General features: G+C 46.5%; 1 protein-coding gene across 3 annotated transcripts in view; it reads left to right on the top strand.

Moving 5' to 3' along the window:
• Positions 1-16337, top strand: part of LOC139553881 (arf-GAP with SH3 domain, ANK repeat and PH domain-containing protein 3-like) — a 70765-nt gene extending 54428 nt beyond the window's left edge. For 2 of the 3 annotated variants that reach the window (XM_071366633.1, XM_071366632.1), the window contains exons 19-26: positions 546-661; positions 2512-2579; positions 4362-4469; positions 10941-11136; positions 11385-11667; positions 12940-13165; positions 13872-14003; positions 14288-16337. In XM_071366633.1, the coding sequence (XP_071222734.1) occupies positions 546-661; positions 2512-2579; positions 4362-4469; positions 10941-11136; positions 11385-11667; positions 12940-13165; positions 13872-14003; positions 14288-14362 (1204 nt within the window). In that variant the 3' untranslated portion in view covers positions 14363-16337. The remainder of the gene's footprint in view (positions 1-545; positions 662-2511; positions 2580-4361; positions 4470-10940; positions 11137-11384; positions 11668-12939; positions 13166-13871; positions 14004-14287) is intronic. The other variant, XM_071366634.1, reaches the window with a different exon arrangement.
• Positions 16338-24936: the final 8599 nt, after the last annotated feature.

Here is a 24936-nt window from a genome sequence, read left to right on the forward strand (position 1 = left end):
ACGGCACGTGTTTCCTTGCAGGTAACCATTGTTGACAAAGGAAGAACAATGATTCCAAGCACCACCCTGCTTTTGAAGCTTCCAGTCTGTTATTCAAACTCAATCAGCATGACAGAGTGATCTCCAGCCTTGTCCTCATCAACACTCACACCTGTGTTAACGAGAGAATCACTGACATGATGTCAGCTGGTCCTTTTGTGGCAGGGCTGAAATGCAGTGGAAATTATTTTGGGGGGATTCAGTTCATTTGCATGGAAAAGAGGGACTTTGCAGTTAATTTCAATTCATCTGATCACTCTTCATAACATTCTGGAGTATATGCAAATTGCCATCATACAAACTGAGGCAGCAGACTTTGTGAAAATTAATATTTGTGTCATTCTCAAAACCTTTGGCCACGACTGTACAACGTAGGGAATAGGGTGCCATTTTGGGACACATTCTCTGTCACCAGCATTGACCTTTAGTACTGTCTTAGCTACACCAGCCCCCGGAGACATACATGTACATCACATTGACTCCAACTGTCTGTCGCCACTTAACAGTGTCTGTCTGGAGAAGAGGACTCTAGAGGGGAACACTGCTCTACATTACAGCGCCCAGCACCACAAAACAGAGTGCCTCAAACTGCTGCTCAAAGGAAAGGCTGTCCTCCACACAGGTACATGGTACACACCTACACACACACCTACACACACACCTACAGTATGTACACACCTACAGTATATACACACCTATACACACACAACTACTGTATATACACACGTACAGTATATACACACCTACACACACACCTACACACACACCTACACACACACCTACAGTATGTACACACCTACAGTATATACACACCTATACACACACAACTACTGTATATACACACGTACAGTATGTACACACCTACACACACACCTACACACACACCTACACACACACCTACAGTATGTACACACCTACACACACACCTACACACACACCTACACACACACCTACAGTATGTACACACCTACACACACACCTACACACACACCTACAGTATGTACACACCTACAGTATATACACACCTATACACACACAACTACTGTATATACACACGTACAGTATATACACACCTACACACACACCTACAGTATATACACACCTACAGTATGTACACACCTATACACACACAACTACTGTATATACACACGTACAGTATGTACACACCTACACACACACCTACAGTATATACACACCTACAGTATATACACACCTACACACACACCTACACACACACCTACAGTATGTACACACCTACACACACACCTACACACACACCTACAGTATGTACACACCTACACACACACCTACACACACACCTACACACACACCTACACACACACCTACAGTATATACACACCTACAGTATGTACACACCTACACACACACCTACAGTATGTACACACCTACACACACACCTACAGTATGTACACACCTACAGTATGTACACACCTACACACACACCTACAGTATGTACACACCTATACACACACAACTACTGTATATACACACGTACAGTATATACACACCTACAGTATGTACACACCTACAGTATATATACACCTACAGTATGTACACACCTACACACACACCTACAGTATATACACACCTACAGTATGTACACACCTATACACACACACCTACAGTATATACACACCTACAGTATATACACACCTATACACACACAACTACTGTATATACACACGTACAGTATATACACACCTACACACACACCTACAGTATATACACACCTACAGTATATACACACCTATACACACACAACTACTGTATATACACACGTACAGTATATACACACCTACACACACACCTACAGTATATACACACCTACAGTATGTACACACCTATACACACACAACTACTGTATATACACACGTACAGTATGTACACACCTACACACACACCTACAGTATATACACACCTACAGTATGTACACACCTACACACACACCTACAGTATATACACACCTACAGTATGTACACACCTATACACACACAACTACTGTATATACACACGTACAGTATATACACACCTACAGTATATACACACCTACAGTATATATACACCTACAGTATATATACACCTACAGTATATACACACCTACAGTATGTACACACCTACAGTATATACACACCTACAGTATATACACACCTACAGTATATACACACCTACAGTATATACACACCTACAGTATGTACACACCTACAGTATATACACACCTACAGTATATACACACCTACAGTATATATACACCTACAGTATATATACACCTACAGTATATACACACCTACAGTATATATACACCTACAGTATATATACACCTACAGTATATATATACCTACAGTATATATACAGTATGTTCACACAGTGCCTTTAGTGCTTGTAAGCTGGGTTCAATAGGGATACCACAGTTAGAGACTTAACTGGTCTCGCTCTCTCTCTCTCGTCATCCAGTGAACTCATCCGGAGAGACGGCCCTGGACATCGCCAGGAGACTGCAGCACTCCCAGTGTGTGGAACTGGTAAGACATGACTGACTGGGTTTAGGTTTATTTCAACATCTTGGTACTTAAGCAGAAACGAGCATAAAATGCGATATCTTACAATATAAAACACAACGAAGAAGATATGATTAGTTGAATTAGTTAATCGTCGTCATAAACAACAAATTGGCGAAACACTAAATCAATAAATATGCGTATCAATGTCTTTACTGATAGTCATCTGCGTAGTTTGAGAGCTCTTGCCAAGAAAGGGGCTGACTGACCCTGCCTTTACAGTCAACTCTCAGTGCAAATACAGCCTTTATGTTCCTTCTGGCTCCCTGTTTTCCCCTGCTAAACCTGCTTTGACCCCGTTCAATTTCCTGTCTTCCTATCCTTTATGGAACAATAAATAACATGCTCACTGTCTCTGATTACGGTGAGGTGCTGAATTGTCATAGTAAAGTCCATAATGAAAGAAAGTGTTCATTTCCTTCTGGTTGTGTTTTACTGGAAAACCATAGCCATTATTTCCTGTTAAAACAGTGATAAGTCAAGTAACCTAAGTTGTTGTTTCAATACTGTTTCGTGACAGACTGTTAAAGGGCAACTCCGCCACTTTTCAACCTCATATTCACCATCTCCAGCACCATACCAGAGTCTACATATTCACCATCTCCAGCACCATACCAGTGTCTACATATTCACCATCTCCAGCACCATACCAGTGTCTACATATTCACCATCTCCAGCACCATACCAGAGTCTACATATTCACCATCTCCAGCACCATACCAGAGTCTACATATTCACCAGCACCATACCAGAGTCTACATATTCACCATCTCCAGCACCATACCAGAGTCTACATATTCACCATCTCCAGCACCATACCAGTGTCTACATATTCACCATCTCCAGCACCATACCAGAGTCTACATATTCACCATCTCCAGCACCATACCAGTGTCTACATATTCACCATCTCCAGCACCATACCAGAGTCTACATATTCACCATCTCCAGCACCATACCAGAGTCTACATATTCATCATCTCCAGCACCATACCAGAGTCTACATATGTGAAAACAGCGTGTTTCTATGATCTGTGGTAAAAAAATAAATAATAATAAAGTAAAATAAATAAATAAATGCTTCTGTGACATCGCAGGGTAAGATTTAAAGTAAGAAAACAGTGATTTTCAAAACCTGCAGTGAGTTTCTAGACAGAGGGGTATTTTCTTGTTTGAAAACATTGTTTTAAAAACGTTTTAACTTTAGATGATGTCATCGGGTAGACCTTTTTAACTTTATATTTTTTTAAGCGCCGTTTTCACATATGTAGACACTGGCATTGTGCTGGAGATGATGACAATGAGGTTGAGAAGTGGTGGAATTGCCCTTTAACATAAATGTTAGCATAATTAAGTCACTGGCCAGCACATGTAAGATTTGGTTCTGGTTTCTAGCACTAAAGTTTCAGTGGTTTTAACAGTTGTCCCAAGGCTTGAATATACTATTTTATTTTCTGGGTGATACTTGAGTATTTAAAGGTACTGCTAGGAGCAATGACTTGACTAGCTATGCTATGTTTGTAATCTGAGCAAAATATGGATTTGTAGCTGACCTGCGTGTGTTTTTGTTCCTGTGTGTGTGTGTTTTTGTTCCTGTGTGTGTGTGTGTGTGTGTGTGTGTGTGTGTGTGTGTGTGTGTGTGTGTGTGTGTGTGTGTGTGTGTGTGTGTGTGTGTGTGTGTGTGTGTGTGTGTGTGTGTGTGTGTGTGTGTGTGTGTGTGTGTGTGTGTGTGTGTGTGTGTTTTAGCTAGAGCTGGCCCAGAGTGGGAAGTTCAACAGTCAGATCCATGTGGAGTACATGTGGGAGACACAGAGCCAGGACCTGTACGACAGCGAAGATGACCTGGATGAGAGGGTAAACACCCACAGGAACACACACACACTGAATACGACCTGGATGAGAGAGTAAACACCCACAGGAACACACACACACTGAATACGACCTGGATGAGAGGGTAAACACACACAGGAACAAACAGACACACACACACACCGAATACGACCTGGATGAGAGGGTTAACACACACAGGAACACACACACACACACACACACACACACACACTGAATACGACCTGGATGAGAGGGTTAAACACACACACTGAATACGACCTGGATGAGAAGGTTAACACACACTAACCACTGTACAACCAGTACACCAGTCCTCCAGGACCCCAACAGAACATTTATATTGTATCCCTGTACAAACTCACCTGATTCAATTCACCAACTAATCAAGCCCTCATTGAGTTGAACCAGGTGTCTGGGGTTACAAAAGAAATGTCTAATGTTGAGGATACAAGTTGAACCAGGTGTCTGGGGTTACAAGTTGAACCAGGTGTCTGGAGTTACAAGTTGAACCAGGTGTCTGGGGTTACAAGTTGAACCAGGTGTACTGTTGGGGTTACAAGTTGAACCAGGTGTCTGGGGTTACAAGTTGAACCAGGTGTACTGTTGGGGTTACAAGTTGAACCAGGTGTCTGGGGTTACAAGTTGAACCAGGTGTACTGTTGGGGTTACAAGTTGAACCAGGTGTCTGGGGTTACAAGTTGAACCAGGTGTCTGGGGTTACAAGTTGAACCAGGTGTCTGGGGTTACACGTTGAACCAGGTGTCTGGGGTTACAAGTTGAACCAGGTGTCTGGGGTTACAAGTTGAACCAGGTGTACTGTTGGGGTTACAAGTTGAACCAGGTGTCTGGGGTTACAAGTTGAACCAGGTGTACTGTTGGGGTTACAAGTTGAGCCAGGTGTACTGTTGAGGTTACAAGTTGAACCAGGTGTACTGTTGAGGTTACAAGTTGAACCAGGTGTACTGTTGGGGTTACAAGTTGAACCAGGTGTACTGTTGAGGTTACAAGTTGAGCCAGGTGTACTGTTGAGGTTACAAGTTGAGCCAGGTGTCTGGGGTTACAAGTTGAACCAGGTGTACTGTTGGGGTTACAAGTTGAGCCAGGTGTACTGTTGGGGTTACAAGTTGAGCCAGGTGTACTGTTGGGGTTACAAGTTGAACCAGGTGTACTGTTGAGGTTACAAGTTGAGCCAGGTGTACTTTTGGGGTTACAAGTTGAGCCAGGTGTCTGGGGTTACAAGTTGAGCCAGGTGTACTGTTGGGGTTACAAGTTGAGCCAGGTGTACTGTTGAGGTTACAAGTTGAACCAGGTGTACTGTTGAGGTTACAAGTTGAACCAGGTGTACTGTTGAGGTTACAAGTTGAACCAGGTGTACTGTTGAGGTTACAAGTTGAACCAGGTGTACTGTTGGTGTTACAAGTTGAACCAGGTGTCTGGGGTTACAAGTTGAGCCAGGTGTCTGGGGTTACAAGTTGAACCAGGTGTACTGTTGGGGTTACAAGTTGAGCCAGGTGTATTGTAGGGGTTACAAGTTGAACCAGGTGTCTGGGGTTACAAGTTGAACCAGGTGTACTGTTGGGGTTACAAGTTGAACCAGGTGTACTGTAGGGGTTACAAGTTGAACCAGGTGTACTGTAGGGGTTACAAGTTGAACCAGGTGTCTGGGGTTACAAGTTGAACCAGGTGTACTGTTGGGGTTACAAGTTGAACCAGGTGTCTGGGGTTACAAGTTGAGGCAGGTGTCTGGGGTTACAAGTTGAACCAGGTGTACTGTTGGGGTTACAAGTTGAGCTAGGTGTCTGGGGTTACAAGTTGAGCCAGGTGTACTGTTGGGGTTACAAGTTGAGCTAGGTGTCTGGGGTTACAAGTTGAACCAGGTGTCTGGGGTTACAAGTTGAGCCAGGTGTACTGTTGGGGTTACAAGTTGAACCAGGTGTACTGTTGAGGTTACAAGTTGAACCAGGTGTACTGTTGGGGTTACAAGTTGAACCAGGTGTACTGTTGAGGTTACAAGTTGAGCCAGGTGTACTGTTGGGGTTACAAGTTGAGCCAGGTGTCTGGGGTTACAAGTTGAGCCAGGTGTACTGTTGGGGTTACAAGTTGAGCCAGGTGTACTGTTGAGGTTACAAGTTGAACCAGGTGTACTGTTGAGGTTACAAGTTGAACCAGGTGTACTGTTGGTGTTACAAGTTGAACCAGGTGTCTGGTGTTACAAGTTGAGCCAGGTGTCTGGGGTTACAAGTTGAACCAGGGGTACTGTTGGGGTTACAAGTTGAGCCAGGTGTACTGTAGGGGTTACAAGTTGAACCAGGTGTCTGGGGTTACAAGTTGAACCAGGTGTACTGTTGGGGTTACAAGTTGAACCAGGTGTACTGTAGGGGTTACAAGTTGAACCAGGTGTACTGTAGGGGTTACAAGTTGATTCAGGTGTCTGGGGTTACAAGTTGAACCAGGTGTACTGTTGGGGTTACAAGTTGAACCAGGTGTACTGTTGGGGTTACAAGTTGAACCAGGTGTACTGTTGGGGTTACAAGTTGAGCTAGGTGTCTGGGGTTACAAGTTGAGCCAGGTGTACTGTTGGGGTTACAAGTTGAGCTAGGTGTCTGGGGTTACAAGTTGAGCCAGGTGTACTGTTGGGGTTACAAGTTGAACCAGGTGTACTGTTGGGGTTACAAGTTGAACCAGGTGTACTGTAGGGGTTACAAGTTGAACCAGGTGTCTAGGGTTACAAGTTGAGCCAGGTGTCTGGGGTTACAAGTTGAACCAGGTGTACTGTTGGGGTTACAAGTTGAGCCAGGTGTCTGGGGTTACAAGTTGAACCAGGTGTACTGTTGGGGTTACAAGTTGAGCCAGGTGTACTGTAGGGGTTACAAGTTGAACCAGGTGTCTGGGGTTACAAGTTGAACCAGGTGTCTGGGGTTACAAGTTGAACCAGGTGTCTGGGGTTACAAGTTGAACCAGGTGTACTGTTGGGGTTACAAGTTGAACCAGGTGTACTGTTGGGGTTACAAGTTGAACCAGGTGTACTGTTGGGGTTACAAGTTGAACCAGGTGTCTGGGGTTACAAGTTGAACCAGGTGTCTGGGGTTACAAGTTGAACCAGGTGTCTGGGGTTACAAGTTGAGCCAGGTGTCTGGGGTTACAAGTTGAACCAGGTGTACTGTTGGGGTTACAAGTTGAACCAGGTGTACTGTTGGGGTTACAAGTTGAGCTAGGTGTCTGGGGTTACAAGTTGAGCCAGGTGTACTGTTGGGGTTACAAGTTGAGCTAGGTGTCTGGGGTTACAAGTTGAGCCAGGTGTACTGTTGGGGTTACAAGTTGAACCAGGTGTACTGTTGGGGTTACAAGTTGAACCAGGTGTACTGTAGGGGTTACAAGTTGAACCAGGTGTCTAGGGTTACAAGTTGAGCCAGGTGTCTGGGGTTACAAGTTGAACCAGGTGTACTGTTGGGGTTACAAGTTGAGCCAGGTGTCTGGGGTTACAAGTTGAACCAGGTGTACTGTTGGGGTTACAAGTTGAGCCAGGTGTACTGTAGGGGTTACAAGTTGAACCAGGTGTCTGGGGTTACAAGTTGAACCAGGTGTCTGGGGTTACAAGTTGAACCAGGTGTCTGGGGTTACAAGTTGAACCAGGTGTACTGTTGGGGTTACAAGTTGAACCAGGTGTACTGTTGGGGTTACAAGTTGAACCAGGTGTACTGTTGGGGTTACAAGTTGAACCAGGTGTCTGGGGTTACAAGTTGAACCAGGTGTCTGGGGTTACAAGTTGAACCAGGTGTCTGGGGTTACAAGTTGAGCCAGGTGTCTGGGGTTACAAGTTGAACCAGGTGTACTGTTGGGGTTACAAGGTGAACCAGGTGTACTGTTGGGGTTACAAGTTGAACCAGGTGTACTGTTGGGGTTACAAGTTGAACCAGGTGTACTGTTGGGGTTACAAGTTGAGCTAGGTGTCTGGGGTTACAAGTTGAGCCAGGTGTACTGTTGGGGTTACAAGTTGAGCTAGGTGTCTGGGGTTACAAGTTGAACCAGGTGTCTGGGGTTACAAGTTGAGCCAGGTGTACTGTTGGGGTTACAAGTTGAACCAGGTGTACTGTTGGGGTTACAAGTTGAACCAGGTGTACTGTAGGGGTTACAAGTTGAACCAGGTGTCTAGGGTTACAAGTTGAGCCAGGTGTCTGGGGTTACAAGTTGAACCAGGTGTACTGTTGGGGTTACAAGTTGAGCCAGGTGTCTGGGGTTACAAGTTGAACCAGGTGTACTGTTGGGGTTACAAGTTGAGCCAGGTGTACTGTAGGGGTTACAAGTTGAACCAGGTGTCTGGGGTTACAAGTTGAACCAGGTGTCTGGGGTTACAAGTTGAACCAGGTGTCTGGGGTTACAAGTTGAACCAGGTGTACTGTTGGGGTTACAAGTTGAACCAGGTGTACTGTTGGGGTTACAAGTTGAACCAGGTGTACTGTTGGGGTTACAAGTTGAACCAGGTGTCTGGGGTTACAAGTTGAACCAGGTGTCTGGGGTTACAAGTTGAACCAGGTGTCTGGGGTTACAAGTTGAGCCAGGTGTCTGGGGTTACAAGTTGAACCAGGTGTACTGTTGGGGTTACAAGGTGAACCAGGTGTACTGTTGGGGTTACAAGTTGAACCAGGTGTACTGTTGGGGTTACAAGTTGAACCAGGTGTACTGTTGGGGTTACAAGTTGAGCCAGGTGTCTGGGGTTACAAGTTGAGCCAGGTGTCTGGGGTTACAAGTTGAACCAGGTGTCTGGGGTTACAAGTTGAGCCAGGTGTCTGGGGTTACAAGTTGAACCAGGTGTACTGTTGGGGTTACAAGTTGAACCAGGTGTCTGGGGTTACAAGTTAAACCAGGTGTAGTGTAGGGGTTACAAGTTGAGCCAGGTGTCTGGGGTTACAAGTTGAGCCAGGTGTACTGTAGGGGTTACAAGTTGAGCCAGGTGTCTGGGGTTACAAGTTGAACCAGGTGTACTGTTGGGGTTACAAGTTGAACCAGGTGTCTGGTGTTACAAGTTGAACCAGGTGTCTGGGGTTACAAGTTGAACCAGGTGTCTGGGGTTACAAGTTAAACCAGGTGTAGTGTTGGGGTTACAAGTTGAGCCAGGTGTACTGTAGGGGATACAAGTTGAGCCAGGTGTCTGGGGTTACAAGTTGAACCAGGTGTACTGTTGGGGTTACAAGTTGAGCCAGGTGTACTGTAGGGGTTACAAGTTGAGCCAGGTGTCTGGGGTTACAAGTTGAACCAGGTGTACTGTTGGGGTTACAAGTTGAACCAGGTGTCTGGTGTTACAAGTTGAACCAGGTGTCTGGGGTTACAAGTTGAACCAGGTGTCTGGGGTTACAAGTTAAACCAGGTGTACTGTTGGGGTTACAAGTTGAACCAGGTGTCTGGGGTTACAAGTTGAACCAGGTGTCTGGGGTTACAAGTTGAGCCAGGTGTCTGGGGTTACAAGTTGAACCAGGTGTACTGTTGAGGTTACAAGTTGAACCAGGTGTCTGGGGTTACAAGTTGAACCAGGTGTCTAGGTTACAAGTTGAACCAGGTGTCTGGGGTTACAAGTTGAACCAGGTGTCTGGGGTTACAAGTTGAACCAGGTGTACTGTTGGGGTTACAAGTTGAACCAGGTGTCTGGGGTTACAAGTTGAACCAGGTGTCTGGGGTTACAAGTTGAACCAGGTGTACTGTTGGGGTTACAAGTTGAACCAGGTGTACTGTTGGGGTTACATAAGAAATGTGTACTGGTTACTGGAGGACTGGATTTGGGAAACACTGCACTAGAGTTTTATTCAGTGTTTACCTCGGTGCAACCACACTTTACCTCTGAGTCACTCTGCTCATATCCCTTACTATCCTATCACATGACTTAGACTTAGTCATGGGGAGGGTGTTAGAAACGGGGGTAGGGTTGTTAGAATGGGGGTGGGGGTGTTAGAATGGGGGTGGGGGTGTTAGAATGGGGGTAGGGTTGTTAGAATGGTGGTGGGGATGTTAGAATGTGGGTGGGGGGTGTTAGAATGGGGGATGGGGATATTAGAATGAGGGTGGGGGTGTTAGAATGGGGGTGGGGATATTAGAATGGGGGTAGGGTTGTTAGAATGGGGGGGGGAGGGGTGGGTGTTAGAATGGGGGATGTTGGAATGAGGGGGATGTTATAATGGGGGATGGAACAATTAGGGGGATGGTAGAATGGGGGTGGTGTTAGAATGGGGGGATGGAAGAATGGGTAGATATTAGAATGGGGGGATGGAAAATGAGGGGGGGGTGTTAGAATGGGGGGTGGGGGTGTTAGAATGGAGGGATGGAAGAATGGGGGATGGATGTAAGCTAGATGGAATTTTTACCATATTGTTTACTCTTATCCAATTATTTCAGAACACAAGGGCCTAGGGTGTAGGGGGTAGGGGTAGAGGTTGTTTTTGATGAAACCCCAGTGTCATGTTTGGCATCATCCTCTCTACTCTTCAGGTGAACCCCTTACACAGGAACCTACGCTCCCCTCTGCCCTCCAAAGCCTCGCCCTCCCGCTGGAGCTTCGCCAACGCCCCTGTGGCGTGTAAGACCTACGAAAACGTGGACTTCCTTTACCGTAACCCCCCCAATAGTGCTCCATCTGGCGTCCTCATGCCCCCGCCCCCTCTGCCCGCTAAAGCCATCATGAGAGGTGAACACACGCATTGACATGAACATTATAGCCCAGGTAGTCCCCCTCTGTTTCAGTCAGTTTTCTTCTGGTTGGTGCTTAAATGAACAAGACCCTGGAAAGCGGTCTAGTATAGTTTATAGTGGGTGTTTGAGTCTCGTAGCTGAGAGAGCTGTCTCACCCCTTCTTCCTGATCCTGACACAGCCTTTGTATGGCTGTATGTGTCTCTCACTCACCTGATCCTGTCTCCCTCTCTCCGCACCCCCAGGTCGCTCGGACCCCCAGATCTCCTTGTCCACCCAGGAGGGGGTAAGCAACAGGTGCAGCTGCTCCAACCCAGCCCCCCAGTCCAGCCCCCCCTCCCCCATGCTGGAGGGTCAGGGGGGGCGACCACCCAAATCACCCCACGGCCAGGGCATCCTGGTGAGGGGACAGAGACAGACCGCAGCCTGGGAGGGTCAGGCCAATACTGGGTCAGGGTCCTCAGACAGAGACAGCACCAAGTCTAACAGTAGTTCCAGCTCCCCTCAGAACCACATAGGACCTGTCAGGTAATCCTAAAATACTTGCATAACCGACAGAGAAAGTAGGAGATCAGTGTGGTTTTGCAATGTTATGACGGATAGACTCCCTCTATTCCTGCTAGTTCAAATGTTAGACTCCTTCCTGGTCTTCACAGTAAAATGTTTGTATTCATGATTTGATTTCCCTTACTGTTAGAAATGAATAGTCAAACATACATATATGTTTCAAATGGAACAACCCTAGAGTTAAGAGAGAGAATTCATCAGTTCTGAAGATGACTGCCTTCGGGCAGCAGTTTACTGCCAGGTAAAATGACCTCACAGCGCCCGCCGTTGAAGCCTAACACTTCTCTACGAGCTGAGCACATAGCGCATTCTAACAGTAATGAACACCTACTTTGTCACTGTCCCACAAAAAAACTCCTAGTGAGCAAAATAATGTTTGATAATGAATTATATTTAAAAAATCATTAATGTTAGAAAACTTTGCAATTACATGCATACTGGTGAACATTACATGCATACTGGTGAACATTACATGCATACTGGATTACATTACATGCATGCTGGATTACATTACACGCATACTGGATTACATTACACGCATACTGGATTACATTACACGCATACTGGATTACATTACACGCATACTGGATTAAATTATATGCATACTGGATTACATTACATGCATACTGGATTACATTACATGCATACTGGATTACATTACATGCATACTGGATTACATTACATGCATACTGGATTACATTACATGCATACTGGATTACATTACATGCATACTGGATTACATTACATGCATACTGGATTACATTATATGCATACTGGATTACATTACATGCATACTGGATTACATTACATGCATACTGGATTACATTACATGCATACTGGATTACATTATATGCATACTGGATTACATTACATGCATGCTGGATTACATTACATGAAAAGACATGGTAACACTTTATTTGGACAGTCTACAGACTATCAGTAACATTTCAACTAACTATCTACTAACCTTAACTCTTATCTGAACCGTAACATTTTACATTTACATTTTAGTCATTTAGCAGATGCTCTTATCCAGGGCGACTTGCAGTAGTGAGTGCATACATTTTGTCCATCCTGGAAACATTAGCAAACAGTCTGTTAATAGCATTTATAGATGGAAAATCCAAACTATCTAAATCCAGTAGGACCCATGTAGGTACTGTATGTGTCCGATGTATCTGTGAGTAGGTGAAGTCCTTGTGTTTTACCAACCTGTCCTCTCCTCCTCCCCAGCTCAGAGAAAACAACATCATACCGGCGGACCAGCAGCGGAGGACAAGGGAAGTGTTCTGTAGCCATGACCTCAGCCGTGACCTCAGCTGTGACCTCACCCAGCTGTGTGGCACTGGGCAGCCAGGAGGAGCTGTACTGCAGCGTGGTACCTACTGGTCCCGCCCCCGGCGCCACACCTGCAGCCTCCTCCTCTCCTATCACTGTGCGCCCTCGCAGAAACGCTATGGTAGGACACGCAACATGACCTTACCACTAATACTGGAGCATCATTTCAAACACTGCCAACTTCTGTGACAACAAAACCACTGGTATCTGAGTGAGAATGGCATCTATATATGGTATGCTAGTTAGAGCATGGAATTAAATAAATAATGCTCCCATACGAGAAAAAAACCATATTTAAAATATATTTTTGGGATGCATTTTAGTACACGTGAAATATAAAGAATGTATATATTTTTGTTGGGTACTCTGATAGAAATACATTTTCTTCAGCTGCTACATGTAACCCATTGTCAGTTGGTTGGCATTATTATCCTGCAACATCACTATTCAATGTCAATTTAAGGCACAATAACGCTGTTACATTTAAAAAATGTTTTATCTTCAACCTTTATTTAACTGGGCAAGTCAGTTAAGAACAAATTCTTATTTACAATGACGGCCTACCCCGGCCAAACCCGGATGACGCTGGGCCAACCGCTCTATGGGACTACCAATCACGGCCGGATGTGATACAGCCTGGATTCGAACCAGGGACTGTAGTGACGCCTCTTGCACTGAGATGCGGCGCACATTGAATAGTGATGTTGAAGGATAATAAAGCCCAACCAACTGACAATGGGTTACATGTACAGATCAGTTGTCTGTAATACAGTAGCGGGACACTAGTATGTACAAGAGCATGACTGAGCAGCGTGTGTATCCGCCAGGTGTCTCAGAGGAGGCCTACCCAGAAGAGGGTCAAGGCGCTGGTGGACTGCAGAGCCGTCAGCTCGGACCAGCTGGCCTTTTTCAAGGATGAGGTCATCGTGGTCACAGCCACCGAGGACCCCCACTGGTGGGTGAGTAGAACTACACCTCTATCTCTTTACCTCTGTAAATCCGTTGTTACTTTTAATAAGCACAGCTTTAAAACAGAAAGTTGAGCTATTTGCTTTTCTGTATTAAGCCAACCATGTTTTAACCTATATATTTTTACAAAAAAGGCAACTGGAGGGTTTTCCTTCTGCGCAAACACAAAATCCATAGGCAAAGCCCTTTCATTAATGTCCCTTTATATCAAATATATTACCTCTGTATTTTCCATCTAGTCGGTTAGTGATCTTGATTGTTTCTGTACCTCCAGGTCGGCCACATCGAGGGCTATCCATCCAGAAGTGGGACATTCCCTGTGAACTATGTCCATAAACTAGGGGACTGACTAGTCATACACAGGACGCCCTAGCCCCTACCCTAGCCTAGCCCCTAGCCTAGCCTCTACCCTAGTCTAGCCTAGCCCCTACCCTCTAGCCTAGCCTAGCCCCTACCCTAGTCTAGCCTAGCCCCTAGCCTAGCCCCTAGCCTAGCCCCTACCCTAGCCCCTACCCTAGCCTAGCCCCTACCCTAGCCCCTACCCTAGCCTAGCCCCTACCCTTACTACGTCTCTTACCTGGGACACAAAAAGGCTGGAATGGACTCTCTTGAACGCAACTCATTCAAAGACAACAAAAAAATGCTTGCTCGCTTTCCTGGTCATTTCTTGTGATAGGATATTCTGAACCACTTTGATGTGTTGTGATTTGACGACTAGAGACTCCCATAAACTGTAATTGTATATACAGACAGTGCACTTAAGGAAGTCGCCATAAAGAAAGAAGGGATGAAAGAGATCATATTACATGAAGGAATGCCACCCTCACAACCCGACAGAAGAGAGCGAAAACGCCTCCATCGGAAATTTGACCTCTAATACCTGTATGTTTTACAACTGTAAAGGGATGTTTTTACCACACCTTACCGCCCAGGGTAAAGGGATGTTTTTACCACACCTTATCGCCCAGGGTATTAAAGGGATGTTTTTACCACACCTTACCGCCCAGGGTATTAAAGGGATGTTTTTACCACACCTTACCGCCCAGGGTATTAAAGGGATGTTTTTACCACACCTTACAGCCCAGGGTATTAAAGGGATGTTTTTACCACACCTTACCACCCAGGGTATTAAAGGGATGTTTTTACCACACCTTACCGCCCAGGGTATTAAAGGGATGTTTTTACCACACCTTACCACCCAGGGTATTAAAGGGATGTTTTTACCACACCTTACTGCCCAGGGTATTAAAGGGATGTTTTTACCACACTTTGCTGCCGAGGGAAAATTATAAGAGCAACAGCTGGAATACCTGTGATACAGACAGCAGTACTGGTGGAGCTAGAATGTATGTGCGTGCCTGCCTGCGCGTGTGTCTGAGATTATAACCATACCATTGGATTACCTGGCAATGACATACATACAACACTGGAGTCTGGAGGAGTGAGATCGTGTGCTGTGGGAGCTCTAGAAAAGAGGATGAATAGCCGGCATTGTCCACTGCCTTCCTGGAAACTAAGGAGACTTAAGAGATTCATGCCATGTCAGTCATGGTCGTCGGGACTCTGAGCCAGATGGAATGAATACCTGCTCAGTGACCGGTGGCCATTATGTCTGGGGCTGGAACGACCTGGAACTGAAAGCGCATTTGTGGCTGCCAGCCTGTCTCCTGGGGCTCCAGGGTTCTCTGGCTGCCGCTCTGAAACGGAACCCCAGTGTCTAAGCTGGTTTTGGGCCAGACTCCAGCTCTGACTGGGGGGGCCTGGCTGGAGCCTGGGTGATTTGGTTTTCTCCGTCTCCAGAGGAGTCTGTCTTCCTACAGTCGGCAGGGGAAAGGAAGTGACTGTCACCGCAGTGAAATACACAAAGCTGGCTTGTAATTCAGTAGGCAGCAAATGGACTGAAACAAGAAAAGACTACCTGAACTTGTCCAATAAGAAATGCTAATTTTTCGTTTTAGTTTGCCCTAATGAACATGACCCAAGCCTAGTGCCCTTTTCCATACAGTAGCTCTCGGGTTCTGGGTCTATACTCGGCCTCATACAAAAGGCATGGACAGTTGGACACGTCCACATTGTAAAGAAAAGAGAAGGTTGTAGAGAATTGTAAATAGATATTATTATACCCATGAACTGTGATGGAAGGATTCCATATCGCTAACCATAAGCTAGTATTGAGACATTAGCTGTTTTCCTAGTCTCTTGAGCACCATAACTTTACAGTGTTATTACATTTTACTAGTGCATACTCACATCTGACCACTTCCATTCATATTAATTCATATTTTTCATGTTCTGAATCTGCAGTAAAGGCATATTAATTCATTGCATTTCGTGTTACTGCATTCTAGAACTATATTCTAGAACTATATTCTAGAACTATATTCTAGTGTTACTTAATGCACCAGGATTCTGGCGGAATACTGTCTCCTAATATGGTTTCAAAGTGCTTTAAATGCCACTAATAGCGATTGAGAGAAAGTGTAACTCAGTATTGGATCTCAGGCTGTTAAGCGTCTTATACAACTGGTTTATCTGTCCACAAGTGAAGCGACGCCTGCAGTGGGTGTGGAGGGCTCTCTACAGTAGGGCAGACAACAATAAAAAACCTTTTAGAGGATAAGTATCGGTTGCTTTTCAGCCATGTAGGTGTTTTCCCGCCTGTTTGCATTCCTGTAGTTACTGTAGACAGGAGTTATTGAGGGTTTGTTTAGCTTTCTCTAGATCCAGTCACTGTTGCCAATACCTAGACAAGTAAGTAGAGAAGTGCATGATTGTCAATGGAACCAGGGACAGACTGAAAAGTGAGGGCAGTCCATTGAGTATATGTTGTGCTCTGTTCTACAAAGGTAAAAAAACAAACAGCTGTTGCATGTTGGAAACGTTAATAACACCCAGTGTTGAAGAATGACTGAGTATCAGAATGAATGCATTGTTAGGGTTCACATACTGTCATGTTAATGCTACTTGTGAACATCACCTCGGTTCTGTAGACTCTTATGTGTCAGTAGGGCAATATGGCATGGGGGCTGGACTAGCGGGGGCCCAGTCGGTATGGACTAGAGGAGCCCCAAATGGCCCAGTCAGTATGGACTAGCAGGGCCCAGTCAGTATGGACTAGCAGAGCCCAGTCAGTATGGACTAGCAGAGCCCCAAATAGCCCAGTCAGTATGGACTAGCAGGGCCCCAAATAGCCCAGTCAGTATGGACTAGCAGAGCCCCAAATAGCCCAGTCAGTATGGACTAGCAGAGCCCAGTCAGTATGGACTAGCAGGGCCCAGTCAGTATGGACTAGCAGGGCCTAGTCAGTATGGACTAGCAGAGCCCCAAATAGCCCAGTCAGTATGGACTAGCAGAGCCCCAAATAGCCCAGTCAGTATGGACTAGCAGAGCCCCAAATAACCCAGTCAGTATGGACTAGCAGGGCCCCAAATGGCCCAGTCAGTATGGACTAGCAGGGCCCCAAATAGCCCAGTCAGTATGGACTAGCAGGGCCCCAAATGGCCCAGTCAGTATGGACTAGCAGGGCCCCAAATAGCCCAGTCAGTATGGACTAGCAGGGCCCCAAATGGCCCAGTCAGTATGGACTAGCAGGGCCCCAAATAGCCCAGTCAGTATGGACTAGCAGAGCCCCAAATAGCCCAGTCAGTATGGACTAGCAGAGCCCCAAATAGCCCAGTCAGTATGGACTAGCAGAGCCCCAAATAACCCAGTCAGTATGGACTAGCAGAGCCCCAAATAGCCCAGTCAGTATGGACTAGCAGAGCCCCAAATAACCCAGTCAGTATGGACTAGCAGAGCCCCAAATAGCCCAGTCAATATGGACTAGCAGAGCCCAGTCAGTATGGACTAGCAGGGCCCAGTCAGTATGGACTAGCAGGGCCTAGTCAGTATGGACTAGCAGAGCCCCAAATAGCCCAGTCAGTATGGACTAGCAGAGCCCCAAATAGCCCAGTCAGTATGGACTAGCAGAGCCCCAAATAGCCCAGTCAGTATGGACTAGCAGAGCCCAGTCAGTATGGACTAGCAGGGCCCAGTCAGTATGGACTAGCAGGGCCTAGTCAGTATGGACTAGCAGAGCCCCAAATAACCCAGTCAGTATGGACTAGCAGAGCCCAGTCAGTATGGACTAGCAGAGCCCCAAATAGCCCAGTCAGTATGGACTAGCAGAGCCCAGTCAGTATGGACTAGCAGAGCCCCAAATAGCCCAGTCAGTATGGACTAGCAGAGCCCAGTCAGTATGGACTAGCAGAGCCCCAAATAGCCCAGTCAGTATGGACTAGCAGAGCCCAGTCAGTATGGACTAGCAGAGCCCCAAATAGCCCAGTCAGTATGGACTAGCAGGGCCTCAAATGGCCCAGTCAGTATGGACTAGCAGAGCCCAGTCAGTATGGACTAGCAGGGCCCAGTCAGTATGGACTAGCAGGGCCTAGTCAGTATGGACTAGCAGAGCCCCAAATAGCCCAGTCAGTATGGACTAGCAGAGCCCCAAATAGCCCAGTCAGTATGGACTAGCAGAGCCCCAAATAACCCAGTCAGTATGGACTAGCAGGGCCCCAAATGGCCCAGTCAGTATGGACTAGCAGGGCCCCAAATAGCCCAGTCAGTATGGACTAGCAGGGCCCCAAATGGCCCAGTCAGTATGGACTAGCAGGGCCCCAAATAGCCCAGTCAGTATGGACTAGCAGGGCCCCAAATGGCCCAGTCAGTATGGACTAGCAGGGCCCCAAATAGCCCAGTCAGTATGGACTAGCAGAGCCCCAAATAGCCCAGTCAGTATGGACTAGCAGAGCCCCAAATAGCCCAGTCAGTATGGACTAGCAGAGCCCCAAATAACCCAGTCAGTATGGACTAGCAGAGCCCCAAATAGCCCAGTCAGTATGGACTAGCAGAGCCCAGTCAGTATGGACTAGCAGGGCCCAGTCAGTATGGACTAGCAGGGCCTAGTCAGTATGGACTAGCAGAGCCCCAAATAGCCCAGTCAGTATGGACTAGCAGAGCCCCAAATAGCCCAGTCAGTATGGACTAGCAGAGCCCCAAATAGCCCAGTCAGTATGGACTAGCAGAGCCCAGTCAGTATGGACTAGCAGGGCCCAGTCAGTATGGACTAGCAGGGCCTAGTCAGTATGGACTAGCAGAGCCCCAAATAACCCAGTCAGTATGGACTAGCAGAGCCCAGTCAGTATGGACTAGCAGAGCCCCAAATAGCCCAGTCAGTATGGACTAGCAGAGCCCAGTCAGTATGGACTAGCAGAGCCCCAAATAGCCCAGTCAGTATGGACTAGCAGAGCCCAGTCAGTATGGACTAGCAGAGCCCCAAATAGCCCAGTCAGTATGGACTAGCAGAGCCCAGTCAGTATGGACTAGCAGAGCCCCAAATAGCCCAGTCAGTATGGACTATCAGGGCCTCAAATGGCCCAGTCAGTATGGACTAGCAGGGCCCCAAATAGCCCAGTCAGTATGGACTAGCAGGGCCCCAAATGGCCCAGTCAGTATGGACTAGCAGAGCCCAGTCAGTATGGACTAGCAGAGCCCCAAATAGCCCAGTCAGTATGGACTAGCAGGGCCCCAAATGGCCCAGTCAGTATGGACTAGCAGGGCCCCAAATAGCCCAGTCAGTATGGACTAGCAGGGCCCCAAATGGCCCAGTCAGTATGGACTAGCAGGGCCCCAAATAGCCCAGTCAGTATGGACTAGCAGAGCCCCAAATAACCCAGTCAGTATGGACTAGCAGAGCCCAGTCAGTATGGACTAGCAGGGCCCCAAATGGCCCAGTCAGTATGGACTAGCAGGGCCCCAAATAGCCCAGTCAGTATGGACTAGCAGAGCCCCAAATAGCCCAGTCAGTATGGACTAGCAGGGCCCCAAATGGCCCAGTCAGTATGGACTAGCAGGGCCCCAAATAGCCCAGTCAGTATGGACTAGCAGGGCCCCAAATGGCCCAGTCAGTATGGACTAGCAGGGCCCCAAATAGCCCAGTCAGTATGGACTAGCAGAGCCCCAAATAGCCCAGTCAGTATGGACTAGCAGAGCCCCAAATAGCCCAGTCAGTATGGACTAGCAGAGCCCCAAATAGCCCAGTCAGTATGGACTAGCAGGGCCCCAAATAGCCCAGTCAGTATGGACTAGCAGAGCCCCAAATAGCCCAGTCAGTATGGACTAGCAGGGCCCCAAATAACCCAGTCAGTATGGACTAGCAGGGCCCCAAATAACCCAGTCAGTATGGACTAGCAGGGCCCCAAATAGCCCAGTCAGTATGGACTAGCAGGGCCCCAAATAGCCCAGTCAGTATGGACTAGCAGGGCCCCAAATAGCCCAGTCAGTATGGACTAGCAGGGCCCCAAATAGCCCAGTCAGTATGGACTAGCAGAGCCCCAAATAGCCCAGTCAGTATGGACTAGCAGGGCCCCAAATAGCCCAGTCAGTATAGACTAGCGGAGCCCAGTCAGTATAGACTAGCGGAGCCCCAAAGTGCCCAGTCAGTATAGACTAGCAGGGCCCAGTCAGTATAGACTAGCAGGGCCCAGTCAGTATGGACTAGCAGGGCCCAGTCAGTATGGACTAGCAGGGCCTAGTCAGTATGGACTAGCAGGGCCCAGTCAGTATGGACTAGCAGGGCCTAGTCAGTATGGACTAGCGGAGCACCAAAGGGCCCAGTCAGTATAGACTAGCAGGGCCCTAAAGCGCCCAGTCAGGACAGTACACTCTACTGGATTGGCCCAGTGCTCTGAGGTAGGATCCCTTTCAATAATTGAGTGTGGAAGGAGCAATAACCCCCAGTTTCCTACTAATGACTACAATAACACAAACTAAGACATAGGAATGAGAGGTGTGCTGGAGCCCCCCGCGGCCCTATACACTTTACGTTGGAGTGTGAGCTTGAATAGGGCTGTGTCCTACACTTAACTTGGACTAAAATAGGTTCCGGTACTCATTTTGGGTTCTGGTACTGTTTATATTAAGGTGCAGGTGCTCCACCAAACTGTTTAGCTAATATTCTATGAGAGGAGCAGGAGCTCAAGCAGTAGAACATTTGAGATGCCTGTACTCAACATCGGTGAGCTCCTGCCCAAGTCAAGCACAGGCTGCGTCCCAATACTTTTAAAATCGTTTTCTTCCTGTGTGCTATCCGATCAGTGGATGTGAAGGAAGGAAGCTATGTGATACTATTGGAACACAGCATAGGAGTTTATGGAGAGTAAAGTGAAGGCACCTACTATTGTTCTTCCATGTCTTTATCATGTTTAAACCTTATATAGATAACTGCCTCTATGGTTGAGACTTTGTGTCACGTGGTTTCTGTGCTGACAATGTAAGATAGAACATCAGTATAATGGAGTATTTCTGTCATTTCATTATTACCAAGTATTTGTAATATAGTACATGTGTTTTGCTCTCTGTCCTTTCCATGTTACGAGATTATTAAATACTGTTTTAACATCTGTGTGGTTTTTACACTATATTCAATATTTTATATTATGAAAAGTAACTTTCAGAATGGATTTAATTATTTACATGTTTTGATGCATTAAACTTTTGTTCTCTTACATAATACATGAGAGAGAACAATGTAAAATATTAATGGGCTTTGGTGTCCATAAAAATAAAGAGATAAGAGAGTGTAGAACACATGCAATACATCTCAGTCATTCTGATTAGATACTGGAACTAAAAAGATCAGAAATGTCATCATCTGACGCACGCTCATATTGATGCACTACACCAGCTCGTCCAACTTCTCATTCCAAAATCATGGGCATTAATATGGAGTTGGTCACCCATTTGCTGTTATATCAGCCTCCACTCTTCTGGGAAGGTTTTCCACTAGATGTTGGAACATTGCTGTGGGGGACTTGCTTCTATTCAGCCACAAGAGCATTAGTGAGGTCGGGCACTGATGTTTGGGGATTAGGCCTGGCTCGCAGTCGGTGTTCCAATTCATGCCAAAGGTGTTCGATGTGGTTGAAGTCAGGGCTCTGTGCATGCCAGTCAAGTTCTTCCACACCAATCTTGACAAACCATTTCTGTATGGACCTCGCTTTGTGCACGGGGATATTGTAATCTCCATCAGGCCACCCCTCATAGCCTGGTTCCTCTCAAGGTTTCTTCCTAGGTTTTGGCCTTTCTAGGGAGTTTTTCCTAGCCACCGTGCTTCTACACCTGCATTGCTTGCTGTTTGGGGTTTTAGGCTGGGTTTCTGTACAGCACTTCGAGATATTAGCTGATGTACGAAGGGCTATATAAATAAATTTGATTTGATTGTCATTCTGAAACAGGAAAGGGCCTTCCCCAAACTTGACAGCACAGAATTGTCTAGAATGTCATTGTATGCTGTAGCATTAAGATTTCCCGTCACTGGAACTAAGGGGCCTAGCCCAAACCATGAAAAACAGCCCTAGACCATTATTCCTCCTACACCAAACTTTACAGTTGGCAGGAAAAGTTCTCCTGGCATTCGCCAAACCCATATTCGTCCGTCGGACTGCCAGATGGCAACCAGGAAGTAGAAAATTCAATTGAATATAATTTTTGGAACATCCCTCAACCTGAAACCAAATGCCACGTCCTCCAACCCTACTTTACCTTACAACCCCTCATCCAAATCCCCTAGGATTAACACAGTACAGCCCACGTCACCTAGCACAGGGATTACCATTATACAGTAAGATCACTCTCAGGATCACAGCCTTTTACTGAATGCTCTTACTGTGTGTTTATGTACACACACGAAAGAGAGCAGGCGTATATGGGACAGTCTGGTCCTCAGAGTAGGCAGCAGTAGAGGGGTTTGGATCGTCAGGTGGCTGGTTGGATTGTTATCCCGGGATAGAGTCAGCTGGCTGGTTGGATCGTTATCCCGGGATAGAGTCAGCTGGCTGGTTGGATCGTTATCCCGGGATAGCGTTAGGTGGCTGGTTGGATCGTCATCCCGGGCTAGCGTCAGCCAGGTGGTTGTGTAAGTGACAGATATTACATCACTCTTTTCTCAGAGGGTCAGGGTGGTGCTGAGGCAGCCAGGAAGTAGACCCGTATTTCTCAGAGGACGGAGGGTCAGGGTGGTGCTGAGGCAGCCAGGAAGTAGACCTGTATTTCTCAGAGGACAGAGGGTCAGGGTGGTGCTGAGGCATCCAGAACGTAGACCTGTATTTCTCAGAGGACAGAGGGTCAGGGTGGTGCTGAGGCAGCCAGGAAGTAGACCTGTATTTCTCAGAGGACAGAGGGTCAGGGTGGTGCTGAGGCATCCAGGACGTAGACCTGTATTTCTCAGAGGACAGAGGGTCAGGGTGGTGCTGAGGCAGTCAGGAAGTAGACCTGTATTTCTCAGAGGACAGAGGGTCAGGGTGGTGCTGAGGCAGTCAGGAAGTAGACCCGTATTTCTCAGAGGACAGAGGGTCAGGGTGGTGCTGAGGCAGCCAGGAAGTAGACCTGTATTTCTCAGAGGACAGAGGGTCAGGGTGGTGCTGAGGCAGTCAGGAAGTAGACCCGTATTTCTCAGAGGACAGAGGGTCAGGGTGGTGCTGAGGCAGCCAGGAAGTAGACCCGTATTTCTCAGAGGACAGAGGGTCAGGGTGGTGCTGAGGCAGCCAGGAAGTAGACCTGTATTTCTCAGAGGACAGAGGGTCAGGGTGGTGCTGAGGCAGTCAGGAAGTAGACCCGTATTTCTCAGAGGACAGAGGGTCAGGGTGGTGCTGAGGCATCCAGGAAGTAGGCAGGTATTGTGCTGAACTTTTTATTCCATGATTTTATTCCATGTGTAACTCTGTGTTGTTGTGTGTGCCGAACTGCTTTGCTTTATCTTGGCCAGGTCGCAGTTGCAAATGAGAACTTGTTCTCAACTAGCCTACCTGGTTAAATAAAGGTGAAATTTAAAAATTTAAAAAAAATCTAGGATCAGGTCCCTCCCTGTCCACGTAATCTTATTATGATCAAAAAGACAAACCTGGATCAGCAATTTGTGGCTCTCGTTTTAACTGGTGAACCACACAGGACCCACAACAGCAACAGACATCAGCCACATGGCTTAGCCATGGAGAAGATGTACAGTGTTTAGAGATACAGTATATCATGTTAGCAGCTTAGCTGTCATGCTGTATGTGATGGTGTCCTATCACCAATCATCCTGACTATCATATAGCACATTAAACACGATGTAATATATATAGTACCAGTCAAAAGTTTGGATACACCTCATTCCAGGATATTTCTTAATTTGTACTATTTTGTAGAATAATAGTGTAGAATAGTAGTGAAGACATCAAAACTATGAATTAACACATGGAATCATGTAGTAACCAAAAAAGTTTAAACATCAAAATATATTTTATATTTCAGATTCTAAGTAGCCACCCTTTGCCTTGACGACAGCTTTGCAAACTCTTGACATTCTCTCAACCTGTCCATATTATGGCAAGAACAGCTCAAATAAGTAAAGAGAAACACCAGTCCATATTTAGTTTAAGACTTGAAGGTGAGTCAATGCAGAAAATTAAGAACTTTAAAAGTTTCTTCAAGTGCAGTTGCAAAAACCATCAAACGCTATGATGAAACTGTCTCTCATGAGGACCGCCACAGGAAAGAAAGACCCAGAGTTATCTCTGTTGCAGAGGATAAGTTCATTAGAGTTACCAGCCTCAGAAATTGCAGCCCAAATAAATGCTTCACAGAGTTCAAGTAACAGACATCTCAACATCAACTGTTCAGAGGAGACTGTGAATCAGGCCTTCATGGTCGAATTGCTGCTAAGAAACCACTACTAAAAAACACCTATAAGAAGAAGAGACTTGCTTGGGTCAAGAAACATGAACAATGGTCATTAGACTGGTGGAAATCTGTCCTTTGGTCTGATGAGTCCAAATTAGACATAGTAGTAGGTGAACGGATGATCTCCGCATGTGTGGTTCCTATCGTGAAGTATGGGGGAGGTGG

This window comes from Salvelinus alpinus, chromosome 25 (genome assembly GCF_045679555.1).
Source record: "Salvelinus alpinus chromosome 25, SLU_Salpinus.1, whole genome shotgun sequence".
Lineage (NCBI taxonomy): Eukaryota > Metazoa > Chordata > Actinopteri > Salmoniformes > Salmonidae > Salvelinus > Salvelinus alpinus.